The 26,699-nt window shown below is 34.1% G+C and overlaps 3 protein-coding genes across 3 annotated transcripts in view; 1 reads left to right on the plus strand and 2 right to left on the minus strand.

Moving 5' to 3' along the window:
* Positions 1-377: 377 nt before the first annotated feature.
* Positions 378-1,922, minus strand: LOC106116589 (uncharacterized). The gene is given in 5 exon segments (NM_001312792.1): positions 378-600; positions 758-991; positions 1,248-1,322; positions 1,395-1,448; positions 1,860-1,922. Coding segments are annotated over 5 exon segments (558 nt in total). The 5' UTR covers positions 1,896-1,922; the 3' UTR covers positions 378-441.
* Positions 1,923-7,160: 5,238 nt separating this feature from the next.
* fsd (transmembrane protein fates-shifted) lies at positions 7,161-9,322 on the minus strand. The gene is made up of 3 exons (XM_013310437.1): positions 9,028-9,322; positions 8,050-8,762; positions 7,161-7,517 (listed from the first exon to the last, which is right to left on the minus strand). Exons 1-3 carry the CDS (start codon positions 9,068-9,070, stop codon positions 7,218-7,220), a joined length of 1,056 nt encoding a protein of 351 aa, XP_013165891.1. The 5' UTR covers positions 9,071-9,322; the 3' UTR covers positions 7,161-7,217.
* A 277-nt stretch (positions 9,323-9,599) lies between these two features.
* Liprin-alpha (PTPRF interacting protein alpha) overlaps positions 9,600-26,699 on the plus strand; it is a 70,807-nt gene continuing 53,707 nt past the window's right edge. The window contains exon 1 of the mRNA XM_013310357.1: positions 9,600-10,118. Coding sequence (XP_013165811.1) covers positions 9,870-10,118 — 249 coding nt within the window. The 5' untranslated portion in view covers positions 9,600-9,869. The remainder of the gene's footprint in view (positions 10,119-26,699) is intronic.

The following is a 26,699-nucleotide window of genomic DNA, read 5'->3' on the forward strand; positions in this document are numbered from 1 at the left end:
ACGATCCAACTAACTTGTTTTACGATAGTATATATATTTGAAACTGTATGAAATGTTGATGAGATTATAATAAGATTAATAATACCTTTTTTTTAGCAAAGAATACACCTTTTTATTATTTATACAGGTCAAAAAACGTTACGCAAGAAAAATAACTTAAATTTTAATTAAAATAATCTCTACCAACCCTATTCATCTAAAAATAATTATTATATATGACTACTTAGTAACTTTCCAAATTAACTAAAACGTTACTGTTACACTACGTTGTATATATAACAAATCTAAGAGAGCTGAATGTACAAAAATAAACTTAAGAAGTCGACTAAAAAGGGAAGAAATGGCATTCTAGACAGTTTATTCATAAAAACCACACGTTAATTACATAAATTTTAATCGTGATAAAGTATCAAGAAGGTTTGCAAATCATATAATAAAATATCAAGAGATTCTAGGCAACAGCAAACAGGCATTGCAGGAGCCCGCCGGCACGAGCAGAGCAAAGCAGTCGGAGGGGCAGAGGGGACACGAAGCTGCGAACTGACGAGAGTAGGTACACCCGGTCCCAGGCTCCCTATCCCAATTGCTAGCTGGAGTGTTCTGGAAGGAATACAAAATAAAATTAACATACGAGTAAGCGACAACCTGGATGCGATCGTTGCCCATAGATATCCGCAATTGCAGATGCGTTTATTACGAAAACATCCCAGCATCCTAGTTTAATCGGTCCCTTCCATATTGTAATTGCGCGTGTTACCTGAATAAAGCTAGTCAAGGCACAATGCATGACGTCATAGGCCGGGCAGTTTAGGTACAGCCCCTGAGGTAGCAGCTCGCTGTCAATGCACGAGTTTTTCAATTTGGCCACCGCGGCGCTCCACTCGGGGAATTCCCGCTTGAATTCATCGAAGTGTTCCGACAATTTTTTCTTATCAACTTTACCTCCGGTCATCCAGCCTGCTTCTTTAAATATACATGTCATTTGGTCGCACTGTAATAAAATAGACGATTAAAACTGATTTCTTTAAAATAGTTTCAGAATGCGTATGTCACCGGTAAATCATTTACGCTGCCTGTTTGTAATTTGCCTAGGCAAATTGTAAAGCGGGATAACCTCTTCATAAATTACCTTTTTACATTTTGTACATTTGTAAATGTAGACTTTTTTGAATCAATGTGCAATTTGCCGAGTTTTTATTATTTGCCTAGTTAAATTACAAAGGGTAATACATGAAATAGATACTCACCTGATTGACTTTTGTTCTACATTTGGCCGATATATCTGGTTTCACTACTGAAGGTAAACCTGTACACGAATAAATCTGAAAAGACATGGCAATTTTACTAACTACTAAGATTGCTCCTATAGACACTTTGGTCAAATTATAACTTACTTCATTTGATATGAATCCACATCGTATTGTCTCCTCAGTGGCGAAACAAGTCACCTATAAGTGAGAACTTGTTATTATTAAATCTTACTAATATTAGAAATGCGAACATTTTTGTTAGAAGGTATCTTCAGAACGGTTGACATAGCCTGGAAGAACACATAGACTGCAGATTAAGTTTTTTCTAATTCCACGCAGACAAAAGCTAAATTTTAATAGAATAAAGAAAGACGAAAGAAATCAGAAATATTCTTATTGAACTATCGTGTAATTTGGTGACACCGTAGTATTTAGGAGACAAAGAAAATAAATGAAATCGTAGTTTACATAACAAACACAATGACAGAATATACAATAAATAAGCAGCATTGACCGCCCGGCAAATACTAATAAATGATTTTAAATTAACATCGTACAATTTGAAATATGTTACGTCTTCGGTCGTTGAAATAAAGAACATTTTCTTACCGCGATGTATATTATGAAGAAAATAATTTTAAACATTTCAACAGAACAGTATTAACACTTCACACAGACTGAAATGATTGTTTATTAGTACAGATTAATGATGTCATATCTTGTTTATATGAACCAATAAGACGGTATCCTCGTGACCCTGAGGTCACCAAAGTTATCGTAATACATTCGTATTTCGAGTTTTTGGGCTTCATAGGCGCTATTATTTAGAAAATCATCCGTCCCTAATTTGCCGAATATGCTATATATCTAAAGTGTTGCCAGTTGATAAATAAAGGGGGGGGGGGGCAAACAATGATCTAAGGGAAGGGATTCTTAGTAGATTCTTTTTTCAAACGAAAAAGAATTTTAACATGTGGTTATATTTAGATTTATTATCTATCATCTATCTAGAATCGTAGGGATCTTATTATTTCTAAGTAGTTCTGATATCTATTTTCGATTCTAAGGTGGGTGTAGCATTCGTTGTGCTATATTTGGCTCGTTCACGTACCGACACGTGTTGCCGGCTCAAAGGTCTGACATCGACTGACGTCCCCTCTCTCCGGCATGTACTTATGGCGTGTACGCTCGAGACAAACAACACCACGTTTATGCATACACTACATCCCTTCCTTTTTTTAATATATTTAATCTTGCTAAGTATAGGTACTTGTATTCTAAAACTATCAATTAATGGAATACAAGTATACATGAAATTCAATATCCTTAGTTTCTCTACACTTCTACATGTATATCCATTTTGTAAGTTTAATAAACTTAGATTCAATAACAATAAATATAAATTCACTTAATAATTATTTTCACAACAACTGCATAGATATTTGTCACCATCCTATACTTATCTTCGATGTTTCCATTATTTCTTCCTTCTATATATGCTCTACTTCCTTCCATTTGTTATTTAGAACGCGCCAGTGTCCCTCAATTCTTTTTGAATAAACTTATTTTCGTCTTGAGATTTGTCACGTTAAAATATTCCGAACTTCAATATCGCCATCAATACCTGTCTCTACCGTATGGGAAGCAGGATTTTAATTGACGCTTACTTTGTTATCTTTGTGTAAATTATTAATGTCGAAGCCAAATATTTTGCTAAAAAGATATGTTTAATAATTAACAGTACTTAAAAGTACTTAACAGTTTGAATGTATCCTAGACGTGATAATTTACGCTAGTAGTAATAATAAAATTTTACTCTCTACTATGAATGTTATGCACTGTAGACACAGTACTAGTTGGTTGGAACACCAAAAGCTGTAACTGATGTAACTGTGCCCGCGACTTCGCTCGCACGAAATACTGATTTGGATAGCATTTCAATCACTTAGGCTAATCACTTAATATTATTAAGTTTTATACTGAAACATATTAAGCCCACTAAATACTCGCACAAAATTCACATATTCCAATACATCAAAATCAGTCCATGACAATGGTCCCAGGCTCCTGTCCATCAATGTACCAAACCTCATCCAAATTGGCTCAGCAGTTCCCGCTTGAAAGAAGGTCAGATAGACAGACAGACAGATGAAGCCACCCACGCATAAATAAGTCGCACATCAATAAGACAGACAGATGAAGCCACGCACGCATCAATGTTCTGTCCCTATATTATGGAATAGTCAATGATAATTTTCTTTTTCTAATACATAACCTGAAAATGACTAACTTACTATTGTTAACAATTTAATGTTTCTTCTCCTTCAAAGATGTTATATTTTCTATTGAATGAAGGTTTCAAAAGTCAAGACTTATACCTTTTTTATATTTAATTACCAAATTTATTTCCCAGCTTATTTGAGATCTTTCAACCCACAACACAGTCACAGTCACTGACGGTATTCAATTATGTTGAACTTTATATTTAAGTTGATGGACAATATTTAAATGCCACTATAAGTTTTCAATTTATCAGATGTTCATCCTATATGTAACAATGAATTGCTAATGACTACTCTGAACATAAATAAACATAAAGAGACAAACTCTTTGTCCCTTCTTTTCACAGGTCAGCAAATGAACTTGTCATTGCCGTTTATTCTCTAATGTTATTTACAATCAAACAGTAGGTATTATGTATGAAAATAGTTAAGTTACTTGTAGAACTAAGCGATAGCATTTTATTCCACAATCGTTTTTTATTCAGCTTATAATAATCCAAATGGAATGCCATTTAAAAGTAAAATTATATATTATGTCAACAAGATCTCTTTGATTTTAAACACACTTTTAGGCGGTGTGCTAAAGTCGTTTAAATAAGTCGATAGTGCGATTTTGGTTCAATATTTCATAAATCGGTATTTCTACTCCCTAAATTGAGTTTAAAGCCGTTAAAACTTAATTCAAGTTGACTCACCAATTTTTTGCGGGTTATTGATAACAAAATCCAGCTTCAACATACCCCGACTGCGACTAGTGTGTCCTCAGCGAGAAGTTGCCTAAACAGCGACTTTTACAATGAATTCCTCCATGACTTGGTCCAATAATTATGCTATAAATAAAGCTATTTCAGAAAGAAAACATTAACCTTTATTTATTCTATTTTACGGCAACTGTAGCATGTCATTATCAAAGAAAAACACGTTTCCGCTCTTATTTTTACCAAATTAGAGCAATAAAATCAATTTCAGATGTATTTTAAATACAGAGTCATCTATCGCCGGAAGCGGAAACTACTTATCTGTTTCACAATTATTGAATCGAAATTCGTTTAGTGCACAGTACATCACGAGATTTGAACTTACATATACTCGTAGTTAATAGTATCTCTGGAAACTTCACCAATCCAGCATTAGCCACGGATTCGTTAATAAAGCCAATTATGATGACTTTAGTAACTGGCAATATAATTTTAGAAATTGCGTTATACATATTGTAAATATTCATAACAAAACGTGACTAATAGTCAATCACATTTTATATCATTTTGTACTACGTATTTTGTAGTTAGGTGCTTATAACAGGGTTAAAAGAATTTCTTCTCAAAAAGACAAAGGAATAGTCACTTACTTGTAAACAATATCGTACAACGTACATAATATAGTCGCCATTGATTTGACTTAAATTTACTTTACTTTTTTACAAAAATCTAAAATGTATTCAGGTAGCTTAGATTTAAATTGATTAACTGAACTTACATTTATAAAGATGACAGTAACAACTTATGAAGCTGTACTCCTTCGTATGTTATACATATATCTCTTACCGCTCACTTTCGGCACAACAATTAGACTTGCTCGCCGAGTGCTGCGTTTATTAATCTGTAACTTTACAAACGACATGTTATTGATGATTTGTTTTGTTGATGGTTTTTCTAATTATAAAACATGTACTGTAGGCATATAGTTGATTAATAGTCATTATTTTGATTTTATTGTAGATAATGTATTTCCTCTCACCTTAATTTAGATACCTCTCACCTTAATTTAGTTAACAGTTTGCCTCACACAAATTTTAGCTTCAAACTTCTTACCACTCGTAATATCAATTTATCGATCAGGGTTTCAATCTTCTTAATTTATGTACTTGACAACTTTTCAGGCTGTAAATGAACTTATCGATTTAACGATGAGATGATCTAACCAATTTAATGGTCAGCCATGCTGCTTTCACGTCCGGAAGACATGACTGATCTAACCAATTTAATGGTCCGCTATGCAGCTTTCATGTTTGCAAGACATGAATCATCTAACCAATTTAATGGTCAGCCGTAGTGCTTTTATGTCTGTAAGACATGAATGATCTAACCAATTTAATGGTCAGCTATGCAGTTTTCATACTTGTAAGACATGAATCATCCAACCAATTTAATGGTCAGCCGTGGTGCTTTTATACCTGTAACACTTCAATGATCTAACCAATTTAATGGTCAGCCGTGGTTCTTTTATATTTGCAAGACATCAATGATTTAACCAATTTAATGGTCAGCTATACTCTGTAGACAAGTGCGAAAGTTCTTCTTCTTCGTCGTTACAGTTTTGTCAGATTGGTCATGGTCATCAAGTATCAATGACCTACTTTACCAGACGCCACCTAGTCGCTGCCTTTTTAGTACATTGGTGGTCCAAGGTATCTTCAGCATTCTTCTCCAGCACCACATCTCGAGCGCGTCTATCTTCTTTTTCTCACTCTCGTAGGATCCACGTTTTGGACGCATAAAGGAATACGGAGAGTACAAGCGATCGTACAAGCCGAGTTCTTTTTTTCTTTGCATTCTTTGCAATTTCTCCATCGCTGACCTAGTGATTGCCATTCGTCGCTTTATCTTGTCTATACAACCGCCGGTGTTCGTGCGAAAGTTGAAAGCGAAAGTGCGAAAGTACTTACACTTTATTGGAGGTGACTGTACCTATGTTATTGAAGTTATGTATACACATAAGGTTGACCGAGATTAACATCGCCGAATGCTATTATCCATCTACACACTATTTGTCAACCATAGGTCGAAGACAGTCTTAAAAATGCATTTGATTATTGTTTTTGGTCGAAATCATGCCAATATATGTATATGTCGTGGATATACTACCCTCGTAGTAAAGTAATGTTTATTTTATCATTGTAATAGTTCGATATTTTCTTTTCTTATTCATTATTCATTTCCTGCTTGATCAATAGACCGGAATTAATTTGTCGCTTGCACATGTATTTCGATGTGACATCGTAGTGCACTTTGTAGTGAACAACTTAGACGGACGAGCACAGCAATGAATCTGTTTCTCTGATAGTCAAATATTGTGATCTTATTTCGATATTCAATTGGTTAAGTTTACATTCCGAACCGTTTTTAAAACATTCACGGCTGGGAACAACTTAAGGCCACGTTTTACAAATAACTATCATATGTAAACAGAGAAGACTGTTGCTATTTTTGGCAATCCATTACCTACTATTTAATTTTTTTGTAAGGTAAGGCAAAATTATTTAAACAATACTTTCGTCCATCATTTACTGAAATGTTTTTTTTTTACTTTACTGGTCTTCTCTTTCCTTTTTTTTTTCAAATACAATTTATTTCCGTACTCACGGTTTTATCCTCGTCGCCAATGTAGCATTCGTTGTGCTATATTTGGCTCGTTCACGTACCGACACGTGTTGCCGGCTCAAAGGTCTGACATCGACTGACGTCCCCTCTCTCCGGCATGTACTTATGGCGTGTACGCTCGAGACAAACAACACCACGTTTATGCATACACTACATCGGGGGTTGCCTGCCTTCAGAAAAAAATCTTGTAAATATTTCTTAATATGTTCTTAACTTGTTTTTAAATGGTTAGGAAAATAAATAGAAAATACAACATGAAATATTCATATATTTCTAACATTATTTACACTTCACACTTCTCTACGCTATAATGAAAAGAAATCTTTCTTGAGCACTGGCACAGATTTATCGTCCATAAGATTTTGTGGTAGTTGATTATCAAAAAATGGATACTTCGGATGCCACCAATCAAATACGTATATATTAATCACTGTGTCCAACACCACAGAAACTTCTGGCAAAATATCTTTAGATACATTGTGATATCCAGAGTTGAAACCTAGATGAAGCCTGCGATGCCTGAATCCTTGTGATAACACCACCTTCACTGAAGACAATGTCATACCCATAAGTGGGGGTATTTGGTAAAAATTTTGGCAGATCACCTGTAATTTAAAACAAATAAATTAGGGACTTGTAATATATGTAAAGAGCGTCGGTGGCTTAGAGATCAAGCATTTGACTTGCAAACTGCAGGTCCTGGGTTCGAATCCCGCCATTTACCAATGTGTTTTTCCTTTTCCTATTTACATATGTACATTTATCCGACGTTCTTATGGTGAAGCAAAACATCGTGATGCAACCTGCACATATCTGAGAAGAAATTCCACTTGGATAGCATGGTAAACTATGGACTAATCGGAATCCTTAACTTAGGGTGGGCTCCGAGCCCCTTGGTGGGGACGTATAGTGAGCTGATGATGATGAATATATGTAATTCAAAGTGTTTTATATTACTTTTTTATTTATTCTTTTGACTCGGCGCAGGCAAGCCATCAACCACAGCACTGGTGGCCAGCACCAAGCAGTTCACACAATATGTCATTCATTTTGTAAGAATGCGGTGCACTCATGTGACTGCTGGTGGCCACTCGCTACAGTAATGTCAAGTGTACAAATTTTTGTTTGGTTTTTTACCTGTAATACTTGTGTATCCTCATCAGGATTAGCATCAATCCTACTCAACTCTTCAATAAAGTCTATTGCTTTATTCATTTCTACCCTCTGTTTAGGTTGCATCTTTTTAAACTTAAAATAAACTGACCAATGCGTAGAACCTTTGCAGTACCACACATTAATACAACGTCTTTTCACAAGTGTGTGCGGCTGACTGTCATGTACAGCTTGCTGAATGACTCTCATGATGAAAACATTATATGTATAGTAAAGGGCTCTTATTACTCTCTGACGGAGACCGTACAACTTATTATTGTTTTCTAAACAAAGCCGTTCAGGTAAATTAAGATGATATCTACAATAACGTTTGTAAAAACTACGCCAGAATGATTCTCGTTTGGTTATTGCATATGTCGCTTTATTTATTCTGGCAAAATTACCAACATCCTCAGGTTTTATGTACCAAGATACTAAGTACCATATAATTTCAGGGTAGATATTGCCAGGACGTTTCACAACATCTTCAGTCTCAGACCTGGAATGGTTTCGTTTCTTTTTAAAAACTAAACTTTTGGCACCATCTGCATCTGTTTCTTCAATTACGTCCAGATCATCTTCGTCAATCTGGTCCCAAGATAATTCTGATACGGCTATATCGGTTGGTACAGTTTTCTTTACTCTCCTAACAGTCTTTGAGGCATTAGCACAATCATTTAATGTAAAATCTGCAAATGCTGAAATATATTTCAATTTAATTAGTCTTGTTACAGCTAACAGTTAATAAATCTTGACTAAAAACTGAGGAAAATATATATAAAAGTATGTAACATGCTGAATTACATGATACATAATATTCAATGTAGGAAGCTCTACTTTGACGTAATACTTGTAACAACGTTTATTCAGGGGTCAAGTTATAAGAAGCATGTAATAGTGTTGCTGCAAAGTACAGTAAAATAACATAACCTTATAACCATATACTTTAAAAACTTTACGAACCTTGACTGATCCCTTTTTTATTTTGACCCTTTTTCTTAGGCATTTAACCAAATTGGTGTAGACATTAATTGAAAATCCAGCTACAAAGCTATTTTAATAGGCTTGTTTTAAAAGCTTTTTTTTCAATTGTTTACTGATGAATAGGTATTTTAGGTTCTACATTAACCTTATTAGTATTTTTAATTCTTAAATGTGGGCTTTTGCCGCTTGCTGTTTTTTATTAATTTACTACGTAAATACTTGATGAAGTAAAATAAAAACAAAACTTGAACTTATACATTGAATATTGCTTACTTTTTTTGAGTGATGTTGGTGTTGCTAGTTGTTAATTTCAAGAAATTTTTAATTTGGTGTTATAGAATGACATCGTCTTTTTTGTGTGACCAATAAGACCAGCCAACTAGTCGTAAATAACTCGAAACAAATTATTTAACAATTTTACCTATTATTTACATAATCAATACTCACTTAATATTTTAAATAAGTTGTAATTCCAATGGGATTAATTTTATCAAAAATATATCTTCTCTGTGTCAACCTTATCTTTGATATGATTGACGTTCCAATCCAAGATGGCAGACATGCCGCTTGAGCCGAGATAGTATGGAATCATAGGAGTATAAGTTTTAGGTGTGTCTTTTGAAATATCGAACTATAATGTCCCCCGAAATTTTAACTAATGTATTGAACGAATATTTCGACAATGTGAAGCAACGCTCACGGGTTCTGTGTGCTAGATTTAGGTAACGTTAGTGTGGAAACATATGTAATACGGTGGACAATTTTTTGTGTTGTTCGGTGTACCGTGTACGATAAATATTCTGGTTTGATGTTAAATTAAAATGTGGAATATGATGTGCGACGTGATGCCCACGATATCTGAAGATAGTATCAGCCAGCGGAGTTCGCAGTTTTCGGGTGAGGATGCGAACTTCGAGCAGCTCATGGTGTCGATGTTGGATGAGAGGGACAAGCTAGTGGAGAGCTTGCGGGAGACCCAGGAGCGTCTTAACGACTCGGAAGTTCGCCTGAAGGATGTAGAGAAGGAGCGCGACTCGCTACAGCGGCAGATCGCCGCCAACTTACCTCAGGTCAGTGCCATGATAAGTTCTTCCTTTGCAGTCCAAGTCATTTGAAATATACTACTTTAGCTTATTGATAAAAAAGGCAGATCAAGGTCTAATACAATATGCAGATGCTTTACCTTGAACTCAATACACCAAGAAATTAAATACTGGTAGATATTATTTTAGTAAGATTCAATCTACTTTAGAATTTGTAGTATGATAAATTAATTGAATAAAGTCAGACAGTCCATCTTATTTTGCTTGAAGTTGAATTAGATTTATTTCTAAAGGCTACATAAGGCAATTTGAAGATGTCTTCAGATAGTTGACAAATGTGTAAGTAAGTAGTGGATAGTGGTATGTATTTTTGGGTGTAATACATATCTTTGTTAATTCCCTTATTCAAATTTTTTTATTAGTTAAAAAGTGATAAAATTCATAAAGCCATCAGATAAATAGATAAACTAAATATTTTTGGGAAGGCTGTCAATTTTTGGAGGATGTCAATATTTAAAAAGTTTCCAACATTACATCACTGAACAAACGAAACTATTTATCTGATAACATTATGTATCAGTTACCTTCATCTTAGTATATAAAGTAATATATGCATAATTATTTTACTATATTTATGCAATGAAATTTACTTCGTTGTTATTTCTTCATATATACTTTATTTTCTTAGACCTTCAACTTCTTGGACCTTGTTTTAGGGGAGTTCTAAGTATTTGTCACTTGTTATTGCTAAAAAACAAAATAACCATAGACATGCTGAAGTTGAAAGGTTTCAGATGTATTTCCTCAAAGTAATAGCATATAATAGAATATTTTTAACTATAATATCTATGTATTTCTTAGCATAATGTACAACAGAGAATAATTTGTTTGATCAATGATTAGGTCAAGGCTTTGCTAAGACCGTGCTCAGCCACCGGAACAGTTGGCAATAAAAACTTCTGTAAACACAAGACATTTGCATTTTGTTCTACTAAGATACTATTCTTGTCTATTGTTATGTAAAATCATACATTTAATGTTGGTAATTATGTAATAAATTTTTCTGAAATAAAATATAAACACTAGCCGTTGCCCACTACTCTGTGTTTTCTTCCAAACAATGTTCTAGATCTATGCCAAATTTTATCAAGATCTGTTGAGCGGTTCTGAAGATAATTTTAAACAAACATTCCTCCATCTAAACTTAGGCATTTTCAATATTAGTTAGATTAATGGTTTGGTTTCAGTCATTAATGAATAACTGGAATTAGTGTAATGGAAAATGACAAAGTTATTATTTTGTATTGATGTGTTATGCCTTGAAGTTAATGGCAGTAAAACCTTGTATGTAAAAACCTTGACATTGTTGTCTGCTTTATTGACAATTCTCACATTATGATATAAATAAATGTATGAATGGACTTTATTAATGCTGATAATACAATCTGTTTTGATTGCTATACTATGTTAGAGGTCAGTATGTCAATTGTTATGACTGACTCATCTCTAGTTATTTCTGTGTCTAGCAAATTTTATTGTTGAACTGATTGTTTGAGTAGCTGACTATATGTTACATAGGCAGGCAGGTCTTCTGTAAAATGAAACATTGATCTGGTAATGGTTGTGGTAGTATGCTGGATGAGAGTGGCACTAGACTGATCACTAGGGGAGGCCTATGTCCAGCAGAATATGACTTTAAGATGTAAGTAGTTTAAATAGCCCACTAGTGCAATGTCATTCAAACTTTATGGTTACTTGGATAACTGCATAAGATGTTACACGGAACAATTTGAAGTATTACCATGATGTCAAGATATGCAGAGGCTGGACATCCTAGCACATCTTCCTCCAACTGTAGATGGCACCTGGTACTCCTGGAAAGACATGTACTTATGATTAACAAACTGTTATTATGTTTGAATGACATAAAACAATGATTTATTACTTATATGCCCAGTATTTTTGTATCCTTGTTCAGTTGTTGTTTTATAGTACAGCATGTGATTGGAAAATCCCCTCTAATTTTTCTAATCATAGACTTTCCATTGAAATTGGGTGGTATTGAATGGTTTAAAACATTGGCATTCATTAGGGATTCCCCAAGTAATTTATATTTGAACAGAAATATGTGTAAGTTTTGTGAGTCAAAAGAATTATATATTTTTTGTAGTTTAAATTGACGAAGAAATGTGTTCTAAGTTATTACACTAGCTTCCCATCTCCCTGACCATCCCACTCATGAAGGGTCGGTGCACATGGTTTTATAAGCCTTAATCTTTCGGCTTAATTATTTACGGCCGGCCATCTACCTGTCGCCAACTCTACTGGAGAAGAATAAATTAAAATTAAATATTTTTTAAGTAAACTAAAAATTAGTATTTTATGATATGCTAATTAGTTATAGGGAAATGTTTCTAAATTACTTTAAGAAATACACAAACAAAAATTAGTATACACTAGTCGTAATTACGTCCGCGTAAAACTAAGCGACTTAAATTTCTATTCATAAACCATTTTTGTACTGATTTTATCCAGATCTTTACAGCCTTTCTAGATTTTCATGATAACCACTCATAGTCAAACTTTAAAATCCGTAAGATTTAATATTATTAGTTTTTTAAAGTTAAATAGATTATCGGCGCCGTGTAACATCTAATCTTAAAACATCGTCTAACGTGTCGATTGAGTTATATGTTGTTTACGATAATTAAATCATATTAGAACGTTTGTTTACATTTGGCTCGGATTGAGGTGGCCGTGTGAACCGAACCTTTGACGTGTAGTTTATTTTTAATGCATCATTTTTTTTCCCGCCAATATATTTGACGTTTTACGTTTAGAATCCATATTGTTTTCTTTTCATTTAGATATTGGTATGGTTGTGATTAATAACATAATATTATTTTAGAATCATGCGAACCATTTCCTTGTATGGAAATATAAATGAAAATTTAATTTTTACTTCAAATTTCAACTCATAAAAACAACAAACGAAGAAAATGTAATAAAAGAAGGTCTGTTGTTTAATCCTACGCAGGTACGCACCCTTTCGAATTCTAAATTTGCACGTAAATTGGTACCCGAATGAAACCACAAAAACTTTACAACTTTGTTTAGCTATTAAAAGTTTTCCGCGGTTATATTACCTAAATAGAATCCAGCAGGAGAATTATCATCGTTGGTGGTCTTAGTTTTTGTTAGAGAAATGCTTTAAATGTGTTGTAGCAAAATAATTTTTTATAGATAACCCAAAATTTGAGCGTCGGTGGCTCAGGAGTCAAGCACTTGACTTGCGATCTGCAGGTCCTGGGTTCGAATCCCGCCATGTACCAATGTGTTTTTCTATTTCCGATTTACATATGTACATTTATCCGACGTTCTTACGATGAAGGAAAACATCGTGATGCAACCTGTACATATCTAAGAAGAAATTCCAAGATATGTGTGTAGTCAACCAAACCGCATTTGGCCACCGTGGTTGACTATAGCCTAGTCACCCTTAACTTAGAGTAGGCTCCGAGCCCCTCGATGGGGACATAGTAAGTTGATGTTGATGAACCCAAAATTAACGTCGCAGGTCTATAAAAGTAATTATTATATAATTGTTTAAACAGTAATAACGTAACTTCATAGAGCAGTGCTATAATGATTGAAGCATTCTCGTCTAGACTATGAACTTTTAGGGACGGATAGACATAACAAGTCGTCGATTCGGAGTTAATTGAATTACAGCTGAACTGAGCTCTTAGCACGCGCGTCTTGTAGTTCACGCCTTCGTTGCAACGGTGACAATTATCATTTGGCTCTTACGAAACTAACGTTGTCTTTTTTCGGCCTTTCAGTATGTTGAAGTTAATTGCATAATAATTAATGTATTTTAAATAGTTTAGGTGGGTCTAAAATCTTGTTAACTCTGTTTTAACTAATTAGTTAATAGAAATCTGAATTTTCTTACCAATGCACGTTTTAATGACTTGGCTATTATATTACTTCTTAGTCTTACTAATATTGTAAATGCGAATGTTTGCATGGATGTTTGTTTAAAGGTATTTCCAGTACGGCTTATCACATCGAAATATGGCAAAAAATGAACATAGACTGGACATAGGCATACTAGTTAAGTTTTATTTTAATTTCGCACGGACGGAGTCGCGTAATACAGCTAGTAATCTATAAGTATGTAAATATTTTGCGTACAACGGAAGCCTTCCTCGTGACCGGGAATAAATGCAAGTGAACAAACTTTAAACAAAAGTTCGCCATTATTATAACGACGTATTTTGGAGCAGCGCCAAGCCTTCATTTTTGTTTGGGTGTATTGTGTCAAAGAAATCAAGTTCTGCGTTATTTGTTTATATTGTTTTATACTTTGCCTAATTATTTTGATAAAGCATTGTATTGGTATTAAAATAAGATCATAATTATATTGTCATTTAATTGCAAAGTTTAAGATTTTTAGTCAGTTAACTTAAATATATGATGTAAGTAGTGGCTCAGACGACTTTACTTATTGATCTCTGAACCGTAAGCTTGTTATTTCTTGTTGCGAATGATTTCAATGTACTTAGCTATTACTTCAGCATAGAATAACTTGACGCACGACTTTTATATGGCTTTTTTGTGTTTGAAGTTTAAAACTCGATTAAAGTAAGCTTAGCAAGTAATTCTATAAAACCTCTTATTTCAACTTCGGTCTAATCCTAACATTTCAGAAAGACAACGTAATCACAGACAGGGTTTGTCAGATTTACTATTCTTAGTTTTATGACTACACTAGCTGTCGCCCGCGACTCCGTCCGCGTGGATATATAAAAAAACTTAATTAGTGTAATCCATCCACATCATATCCATCCAAACATTCGCATTTATTATATTAGTAAGTTAAATAAAAAGCAATTCTTCAAGGCATAAATTCGAAAAAATAAATAAATAAATAATATCCTATGTCCGTCTCCTGGCTCTAAGCTACCTCCTCACCAATTTTCAGCCATATCGGTAAAGCCGTACTTGAGTTATAAATAGTGTAACTAACACGACTTTATATATATATAGATTTTGAATCTTATATTATAGAAAAATGTCTTAAGTAATTTTAATGGAATCGACGTCAACATCCAAAAACTTTTGTAACAAATCAAATTTTCCCAAAGAAATCTCGAATAAAATTCCCGGGCAGTGAATTAAAAGAAAACATTTAAGATTGGTGTTGACGCTATTTTGGACGGTTTTTTGTCACCTAGCGAATCAAGAAGTTTTATACAATATCCCGCACTGTCAAACAAAACTTAATAAGTCGACGTTTAAACAACACATAAATTATTGCTTAGCGAACGTTACATCGCATGATCGTTAAAAGGTAATTTAGGCATAGTTCACTGAAATGGTTGGTTTTTGGGATGCAACATCTTATTAATAATATAAATGTGAAAGTTTATGGTAGGAAATGATGAATGGAATTTTTTTGGAAGGTATCTCCGGAACTGCTCAAAGGATTTGGATGAAATTTGGCACACATGTTGAACTTAGTCTGGGAGAAGACATAGGCTACTAATAATGTTTTTGTAAATCGAGGGCGACAGCTGGTATTGCGTGTATGTTTGGTCACCACGAGGTATCCGATAGTTGTAATAGTAAGGTACAAAAGTCAACAATAAGTATTGGTCATATTATGTGTGTTAGCGATTGGTGAAGCTTGCAGTTTGCGACACGCGCACGCCGAGGCCGTGAGAAGTGTCGCTTCACTGCCCACCAAGTCTAGTCCGCTCCAATACTAGGTCTATTACACATTGAAATCATTGAAAATTTCCTTACTGATTAATTGTGCTTTTAAATTGTAATAAATATATTTCTCATTTGTTATCGACTTCTTTAATAACTAATGCGATTCATTTACATTTACCGGTGGGTTAATTTGACTTGCAGAGAAGTGGAAAGGATTAAATTAAAAGATTAAAAAAAAACTTACAATTTTTTGATTGTGGTAGCTACCCATTGGTACCTACCATAGGCACTACTGTTCATCTGGAACCTATGACATATATTCTCTGTGTATTGTTTCATTTGGTGTGTAACCAGTGTGTATGTTACCTTAACATTTCTTGTTCAGTTTCCGCTAATAGTGTTGTTCTCTAACCTCTCTCGGTGACTGGTTATGAAAATTGCAGATGACGGAAGACCCGTCTAACATATTATTTATACGCAATTCTGTGCAATTACCTAACAAATGCGTAAATTACCTTTACATCATTCTATGTGACTTACCGTCGATTTCTGAGGTCAAAATCCCCGTTGAAAACATATTGTTATCTCTTTTGTCAAAGATATGTTTTATGTAGAGATTTTATAATGAAATCAAAGGTGAGTAAAGATATATTAATGTTATAAGTCCTCTTCGCAATAGAATTAAATTATTCATACAAATGACCCCTCTGATGGAATGTCAGTTATCCAAATATTATACTTTGCAAACGGCTAGTCTGTGTAAAGTTTTCAAACATATCTTCACAATATGGAATCTTCCTAAACTTTAATAATATTATTTAGAAACGTGAATAAATCTTTAACACGTTCCATGCTACTGTGATTTTTTCGGATGAAACTGTTAAGATTTTTCACACTCAAAAGTTATTTTATATTTGTTAAGTTAATTTGTCTAACAAAAAAATACACTAAGGAACTTCTTGAGTATACATTAAATGCCTCTAATTGTGATAGTAAAACCTTGACACCTACAGTTCCTAAAATGATAAAATTTATAGTTAAATATTTGCGCTTTTGACTTGGACCGATAGACCAGGAACCGAGTAATCAGGGCGCGACAGTAACCCATTGAGCGGCGACGCGGCGCTGCTCCCTGCCTTCTGATGACATACATACCGCCAATATGTCTTTTGTGTTATAATCAAGCGTATAATGTAGGTTAGGAAGTTTGAAAGCCTAGACAAGACTTATGATCTTATGAATGTATTTAAGTGTTTATTTATTTCAGAAATTATCACTCAATCAATGTGAAAATTATGTAATGTTCATAGCTCTTCATTTAGTTTGTACTATTTTATTAAAACACTGATAGGTACTATTTAAATTGCTTGGTGTTAGCAGTTCAGGTTAGGAGGAGAACAAAGACGACCCTATCCCGCTACGGTTTAATTACCCGACTGATTGCAAACGTCCACATGCGGTGACTTGCAGTAGTCAATGTGGATTGCTCCCACGTTTAGTATCATGTTAATCCCGTCCGATTCGAAGTGTTTTTTTTTTTGTAAAACTAAATTGAAATATGTTTAATTCCTTACTATTCTTTTTATAATATTTGAACAACAAAAACGTATATTATATTAGACATTATTACATATAATATATTAGAGGAAATGTTTTAAATATTTAATTTGTACGGAACCAAGTTCAAATGTAGGCTAATATCTCTAGAAGGGCGTCTTTAAGTATTAAACAACGCCGACCCTCAGTAAATCAATGTTTTTAACGCGGCACGCGCTTCCGGGTCAAATGTACTATAGCTCTATTAAATTACACGCTGCCTTGTTTGATTCATAAGTACTTGAAGACATTCATGTTTGACAGCTTATAGGAGTATTGGAATATTTTTTTTTAATTTAAGAAATATAAGCGTTAATTCATTTCCACTTGGCAATCGTGGTCCACTAAGGCCTAATCTTTAACTCGAACTAAGCTATGAGACCATCGGTAAGTATCGTTAAGTCTAACGAAGAAGCGATCGAAACATGCATATATTTTAAAGCATTTGTAGAATTAAAATATTCTTCTATATGCATCTTCTTGCTTATGACTTTCTTTTTACCTCGGATTTTCTTATACTGGGGAATTAAGTACCGGGTAAGTCAGTATAATTGTGTGGCTGTGAAGAGCTTTGTAGGATGTAGGCGTGAGGAGGGCGATCAACTGTGACCTTTCCATGATCCCCTTTACCTGTGATAGGTGCTCGAGTTCCGCGGAAATACCCTCCCCTCCCCCGCACCCTACAGTACCGAAGTGCCTCTAAATTCATTTACACTTTTACAAAGGCGAGTTTTATAAAATTTATTTAGCGCATTACGTATTCAGGTCGCCATGATAGAGACAGTAGAAAATGGAAATTATACGATTGCATAGTAAATTGTATCAGTTAAAGTGACAAATCTTATTACCTCTAATATGTTAGTGCTATCATTAACATGATGTCAACAGAGTTAACAGTATAATTGTATGAAAGGCAATTCAATTATCAAGTCAATTGATGCATTGCGATTTCCGATCGTTATTAAATACTATTAAAGTTGTTCGCATGATGATTTTACATGTACGGAAGTTTGTGTGCTATTGAGTCGTGACTGATTTTGCTATAGAAAGAGCTGGAATCCATTGTTGCAAATGACACGATGTTATTATATACGTTAATTATGATAGTACTGATTTAGATTGCAACATTGGGAAGTCAAAAACTAATATCGGTTCAATGGAAACGCACACTAAACAGGACAGTAGTAATATCGCAAGAGACAAGACTTAATTAAATTCCTCATTTCTTTGTGAACGGTGCAATGTGTACATTCATTGTCTGTTATGCATTGTTTAGTAAATAACTTAGTTTTAATACCTTCACTTCAACACTCCTAGCAAATGCACATAAATTTTACGCTAGTGATGGCGAGTACAAAAACTCAAAATCTTCTAAACTTCTAGTCAGTTTAAAAATTAATAAAAAAAATGGGACCCACCTGCAAGCAAAACCTTACGATCAAAAAAAATTGCAAAATTGGAGCACCAGGGGCGGATTTACGTGGTAACTCACATAAAAAAAACATACAGACGAATTGAAAACATTGTCGTTCCATGAAAACAACAGGCAGGTTAAACATTTAAGATCTGAAGATTTTTTTTTGCCAAATTATTTGTTTACTTACAATAACTATAATTAGAGTTAGAACAAACTTATGGATTGGACTTGGTATTTATTATATGGTATGCATGTGGGGGTGTAATGCGGGTCGTGACTCTCTGTCTATAGTAAGGCGCGACCTCGCCGGCCACTCGATCACTGCCTATTGAGCGCCGGATGTTGTGCGAGCGACAACCGCAATATCACCTTCCTGTCTACCTTTACATCAAGTATTCATATTTCATCTATACATGTATATATTAGTCTGTATTAACCATCTCTTCGTTAATTTCCCTGTTGCATATTGTCATCCCTTTCCCTCTTGAAAAATATGTTTTTTTTCGTATCAGAGATTAGGCAATAAAAATGATTACAAAAATGTCATAAACTAACCTAACATAACCTAACTCTTTAGATGAAATTTACGAAAATATTTAGTTGCTTGTGTTATTGAAAGAAAAAAATCTATAGTTATTTCTTAGAAATGTTTTTTTTTAGTTCATTGCACTCAAATGAATGTAATGCGCATTAGATTGCAAGACGCGTATGCGTTTATTACGTAGGAGGGCGGATGTCGTCATTTCACGATCTGTTCTAATTTGCAAAGCTAGGTATACTATTGTGTATTATGTGTAGATATATGCACGACTAATCGTGGGTTTCTGAGACCAAAATACCAGTCATTATCTTTGACAAAATATAATTACCAATATGTTTGTAATCATTGGATTTTAGTTTCAGAAACCCACGGTAAATCGCATATTTGCAAATCGAAAGAGTATATGATCTCTCCTGTTTTTGAACCAAATGTTATCTATATGAATCTAATTGTACTGTAGCTAAGCATTTCCATGTGATGTCAAGTTTATTAAAGAAAAATCACTTACAATCGCCTGTACTTGTTACGCTAAGTAACGCTATTATATTGCTAAGTTATAATAGATGACGTATCTTCAAGTTTCTAGGAACAAGTATTTTAAGTATATTACAAGACTAGCGGTCGCCCGCGACTCTGTCCGCGCGGAATTAAACAAAAACATAACTAGCCGCCTACTCCTAGACTATGTTCTATATGTGTGCCAAATTTCGTCGAGATTCGTTCAGGCGTTGTGGAGATCCCTTTAAACAAACATCCATCCATCTAAACATTCGCTTTTATAATATTAGTAAAAAGTAAGATTATTGTTCATAAATTAATAATATACTTTTTGTTTCAGGTACGTGTACAACAAGAACTTGGTACTAAAAAAATGTGGTAAAAGCATTTAAATATTCCTTTAGTTTTATTGCAACTTTTAGTAAGTATAAGCGCGAAGTCTTTAATTGTATTAACATTTACTATTTGTTTCAATAGTTTTGTCTACGTCTTAAGTATATAAGTTTTCTATGAAAAAAAACTTTTGGCATTTCCGAATTTAACTATGGTCATAACAGCTGCTAAAAATAATGAAATCCGACCGTTACATAGAGAACAAAAAGCCCAACAGCTTTCAAAGAAACCCCCGCAAAGTATTTGAAGGCTATAAGGATCCCTAATTATCGTGCTGCGTTACACAAAGCGTTTGATTGATGATTTCAGTGGACCCCACGATTAATTACAATCTACGAGCTATGTTTTACAAGCTATTTTAACGAAATCTTCTAATCATCGTTGTTAACTATAAGAATCTACTTATAACGTACACTAGCTGTCGCGCGCGACTCCTTCCGCGCGAAATTAAATAAAAAACTTAATTAGTAGCCTATGTGTTCTTTCAGGCTATGTTCGACATGGGTGACAAATTACATCAAAATCTGCTGAGCCGTTCCGGAGATACCCTCAAACAAACATCCATCCATCTATCTAAACTTTCGCATTTATAATATCAGTAAAATTAGCGGATCCCAACAAATTTGAAAGCCATTGAAATTAGGTATATCAAGTTTAAAACATTTTGACATATGATTTTAAATTATTTGTCTATGCTTTTAAGGCCGTTTAAAGCAGACTGTAGTTAAAGCATCAAGCGATCAACGGCGGGCGACTAACAGTTGTCGTTTGCAGTACACTGACCGAAATTTGCAGTCTACACTAAACTGTTAAACTTAGTTAAACTGCTAAATTTGCTGTCGTCATATGTCAAAACTTTGCACAGACGAGGAATGAAGTAGAGAAAGAATAATAATGTGTCAAAATGTTTTCGTAACTAACAAACAGTATTTTTTGTTCTACGTTTGCATAAAACAGAAGGTAAGCCGAATCTTCTAAACGGAGGTTAAACGCGTTATCGTTTCGCGAAGGGCCGCCGTTTAGCCGAAAGGGCAGTTTGTTCAACCACGGTACATATTTAAAAGAGCCGCTCTGGGCTTTTCGCTTTGTTTTTGATATACTTTCCAGTATTTACTCTTGCCTGTTGTGTGTACAGTATTATTTCGACAAGTTTATTTTTATCCTTTTTATTTAGAAATGAAAATGAGAGTAGTTTTTTGTAAATCTCCGACATACTGTTGATAAGCAGTAAAACAGATTCTATTATAATCGAGAGATCAGTTGTATACTTGCAAAGAATTTGCTGACTTAACTTGATGTGGGAACGATAAGTCCTTGGCCAAACCACAATGTTATTGACATTTGCGGCGGACCACAGTTTAATTATGTGGTGATATGTGAACAATCTTGTAATCTGGTGGTATTCCACCTTAAAAGCTATAGTCGTTTGAACGTTTTGTACATTGAGAGATGATGCAGAACAATAACCAATATAAAGCACCTCTTAAATTTACCAAATAATGTTGGTTAGTGGTACACGGCTAATTGCTCATTGCTACCTAATTGATTATTTGTAAGAAGGGTCGAAGTTTGTCACGTTGCTAGGACCGAAAAAATTTTCTTAAGATGGAACACCGCGAATTTCCGCGACTGTACATTGTCTAGAGTAGAACTTGTGTTAATATAAACGCCTCTAGCACACTGCTGTGGAAACTTATAAGAAGCAAAGCGAAACCGTTAAATATGACCCAGGTTTGAAGTTCCAGTGTATGCTGCTAGTTTTTACAGTGGTTTCACATTCTTATTTTGTTCTAAGATATGTTGTCATATAAAATGAAACGCAACATACATTTTTATACAATTAAACAAGTATTATTATAAAACAAATTGTACCGGAAGTTACGCCGCCTTGATTAATTTTATCCGAGTTCAGCCTTGCGCCCGCGCAAACTCTTTGTTCTACTTGTGAAAGATTAAAGTAACCTTGAATAATTAGTCCGCGCAGTTAATTAATTAGCGATAATAATTGGCTGCTCTGGTGAAAGAAAAGCGAAGTCTGTCTGATAGTCGGCGAAGAAATCTAACTGTGACAAAATGTCTACGCCCATCATATACTACGGAATTCCACGTAAAAGAGATTGTGATAGGTCATGATTACATTAGCCCAAGTGTAAAGAACAGATTGTTAAGTAATTACATTGTCCCGTCTTATAAGTAGTGGAGATTTATTTTTAAATGATTATTAAGGATTTTATATAAATCAATATGATGCTGGTGTAAGTCCAGAAGGGCAGGCGCGCGTATAAATAGCTCGGTCGATACCGTCGCTGTCCGCCGCGGCCGGGACCACGCTTCTGATACGCTCCTACCCACACGTATGCCTTACTGCCACGCCGACTGGTTCAAGACATTCTCAATTTCAATTATATTTTCCTTTGTTAAGGAACCTATATTAACATACTACAGCTGGTTTATTAAAGGTCTGTAGATTTATCTTTTTATATTATCAAATTTAATTAAATAATTATAACACTACTTATGTATTCGAAGGATGGTTACAACAAAGTTAACTAAAGCCCTTTGGCAATATCCAAATCATTGTCTAACAGAAATGTTGAATGAAATTGTTGTTGGCAGACATCTTCATAACATCAAATTGAAAAGTAATATCCACGAGTATCATTTATTGCCTCATGTTACAAATTGAATTAACTGACCATCTAGTTAATCGTCATCCATCATGTGCGCAGATAGTCCGTTATTACTTGAAGGTAGTTATTACTGCCCCGGTCCCGCCGCGCCGTGTTTATTTGTCCCGCTCGTAGACTTTGAGCACGCTAATTACCGTGATTAATCACCGAACGTGAACGTTTGTCACGTCGCATCGTCGGTCGGGGTGGTACGTCGTCTCGTTATAAATAAAACAATACAGGACTACAGGTTTCTATTCATTTGGTTGCTAGATCGTGACCTACATTCCTAAGATCCATGGTGTCATCTTTTGTTTGACGACACAATTTGACTTCTTTTCGTCAGATTTTTGTAGACTGTCGTCTTGGTTTCCTTGCTATATGTGCTTTTATAAAAGAAAAAGAGATATGACATATATTTTCTATATATTTTTCGGTAGTAACCCACGATTAAGTTAATTGCTTGCTCGTTTGAAATTGATTGCATATCCTTGAATAGGAAAGCGTGATAGGACATTATGAAACGTGAGCTCAACGTGGCAGCACTTTTAATTCCCCCAAACGAGAACAAACGAAGCGACCGCCCCCTGGCGGAGAGAGGACAATGCGAGCGTCACATTTTATGTGGGACGTTGCTGCACGCTTTGCTCCCTTTTGTACATTTTTGTATACATCCTGTATTTGCGTGAAAGCATAGTGTAAAAGTCCTGGACACTACATCGTGTAATTTACATAATCGAAAGCCTCAGGCCACAGTTTGTTAGCCGAATTTAATATTTTTTATTTATATAACTTTTAATATGCACTTAACTTTATGTATTTGATTCGTAAATGCACTTATGTTTTACTGTCGTTGCAATATCATATGGAGGTCGTAAATCTAAACTTAGCCTCGCCTCGTCTCTGTCTGGAAACTTATTATGTTGATGCAATTGTCAAGTTAATTTTCATAACTTGAACCTTACTTCTATTCAATAGTAAGTAATGTTTGTAATACTAATAAGTGTTAATGAAATAGGGCTTATTTTTAGTGTGTATTTTGTATTTATCAATTAACTAATTAATTGATATAATATAACTAATTTCACAAAATTTTAGTCCTAGATCTCATGCAAAGTTCCCTAGTTTCAGTGGAAAGGTTTACACTTATTTGATTTTTTTGATAACATTTCTTATTCCTTATGTGAACCTTCATCTTTATATTCATCGTATATCCCGACAACACTTCCGTGGACCCCAAGAGGTACAGGACAACTTTGTGGATTACTGGATCAATCACTGGATTTAATCTAACTTATTTTTTTTTACTTTAAAGTAATACTTAGTTTTTTTTTTGTTATAAAACTGATTATGAAAGAGAACACGACTTCATTAGCAATTTGCGACCGCACAAAAAGCGACGACTCAAAAGAAAAGTATGAATGAGGTTGTATACTGATGATTTAGGGTGACCATCTCGCATTCAAATTATTATAAACTATTATTTAATGCTTTAAAACGAGTCGACAATTCGTCGGTACGTTCTTTTGTTTAGACAATTAATTAATTAGTTTCTTTTTGTAGAGTTTTTATTTAAAAAATATATATTCTATGCTTTTGACAATAAATTTTTTATGCAAATATTTATCTTAAAATATTAGTAAACATTACATTGAGGCCATTTTTTGACACAGGCATTGTTATTTAAGAAGAGTATTAACTAATTCAATTTCAAACATTATAATTGGAGTATGTAGTGTAAATATATTTTTGAGAAATAAGTAGATATTCGATAATTGATTTGACTGATGGGACTGTCTTTCTAATCCCGGACTCGTGGTCACTGGGTCAGTGTTATGGAGTGGTCGGGTGACCGCGCCCATGCGGCCTTGTCAAGGCTGACCGGTGATCGGGGCCGACGGCGTTGGCCTAGGACGCGACATATAATGATTATATCTCATTTACATTATTACGATTCTTTGTTTGGATTAATAACTACAAAATTTTATACACTTACCTAAATATAGTGTAGAAGTTGGCTTATAACTTTCAAGCTTCAAACATTAAAACTCACGTTTGTAAAACACAGTTAGGTTAAGATGTTGGACTTCAATTTAGTACGGTTCTAGCAGACCCAACTAGTTTTTTTTGAGTTCATATTTGCTATGCATGCTTCTTGCTTTGGGATACTCTTATACCCAATACTAATACAAAAATATTATTTCTTTTACTAATTGCTTAGTCTTCATTATGGCCATAGTTGCTTTAACTCAAATATTTGACTTATTTGTTGAGTTATTTCACGCAATATACTCAGTAAACCTTATGTAAAACTTTTGACCTTGTCTTAATACTGTGGTTGTGTTGGTATTATATACGAAGTCAAGAGCAAACCGATTTATTTGAATAAATCTCCAATTGCAGACTTTTTGCTTTGCCTAGCGCGTTAATGATTGTTTTTACACAGTAAGTTACTGTGATGGAACTTTATTTATTCAGAATCATTATGTGTTGTTGCTTATGTAATGCAACAAAAAGTTATAATATGTTGATTACAGGTCTAATATGACCATTGCTTAACGAAGATTTAATTTTCATATACATAAATAAAAATTAATAAAATTAATCTTTATCGTATCTCTTTTGCAAAGAATGATGCTTCCGAGAATATCTGGAATGGTGTTATTTATGTCTAGACAAGACATAGGTTTTGTTATATATGCAATGAAAATAAATATATATGGAAATATCCGACATATTTCATGGTCCACCTCGTTAAAAATATTTCTCTACCTTTTCTACTATCAAGTGTTTTAGAGCATCTAGAGATGTTGTATAATGACGGTCCAGATCTCTAGTTATTTCCCAAGTACCACATAATTTTCATCTCGAGATCTGATCTCCGTAAAGTGCTCTCGTGAGCAACTCGTTTCTAAATTGTAGATTTATCTTATAAGAAATACAGCACACTACTAAGTGAGGCCCTTAACATCAATTTCTTCTGGTAAATTTATACTAAACATATACTTCGCAATCACACTGCCATGTAAATGTAGCCAATATTAAATAAACTCATGTATTCAATCTTAGATTAGTTAGGTGTGTGGTCTAATTATACATTTCGTGATTTTTATGGATCCCACAAAATGTTCTTGTTAACGCATTATTTTATTGCATATGTAGATTCGTATTGAAGTATCTTTTCAGGCTTTTTCTCTGTTTGATTTATCTTTATTATGAATACATATCTTTATGGGTATTGTGTTGAATCAAACCCGTGCTTTATATTATTGCCTGCTTTACATTTCTTAACAACCAATCTTATATGTGTGTATGTTTTTACATTTTTATATAAGCGCCCTCTGGGGCGCATTTTCAGCTCCAACAAAATGTTTCCGGCGGAATTTCCGAGGCTTCGCAGGCTGCGGTTGTATTCTAGTACCGTTGCCCTGCGACAGATGGCGTTGAGTTTCGTTTCAGAAGGTTTTGCTTTCGGAGTTAGATGTCGCTCTAAAACCTGAAAAATTAGTTAAGTATACTGTTTTCAAATTAAATTAAATTGAAATAAAGACATTTCATTTAAACAAATAATATTTAATTGTTTCATCTTTCGAGTATAAGTATAAGATAAACAAATCATTCAAAACGTTTTCATGAAGCATAATATTATCTGTTCATACAGTGCCAGCAAGTGTGTTTACATTGCACATGGTGGAAACGTTTCAATCCAAACGCCGTGTCAAGGAAACAAAATAAACATAAGCAAATCATAGTCTAAGAGCTAACATATTATA

Source organism: Papilio xuthus, unplaced genomic scaffold (assembly GCF_000836235.2).
Source record: "Papilio xuthus unplaced genomic scaffold, Pxut_1.1 DF827714.1, whole genome shotgun sequence".
NCBI lineage: Eukaryota > Metazoa > Arthropoda > Insecta > Lepidoptera > Papilionidae > Papilio > Papilio xuthus.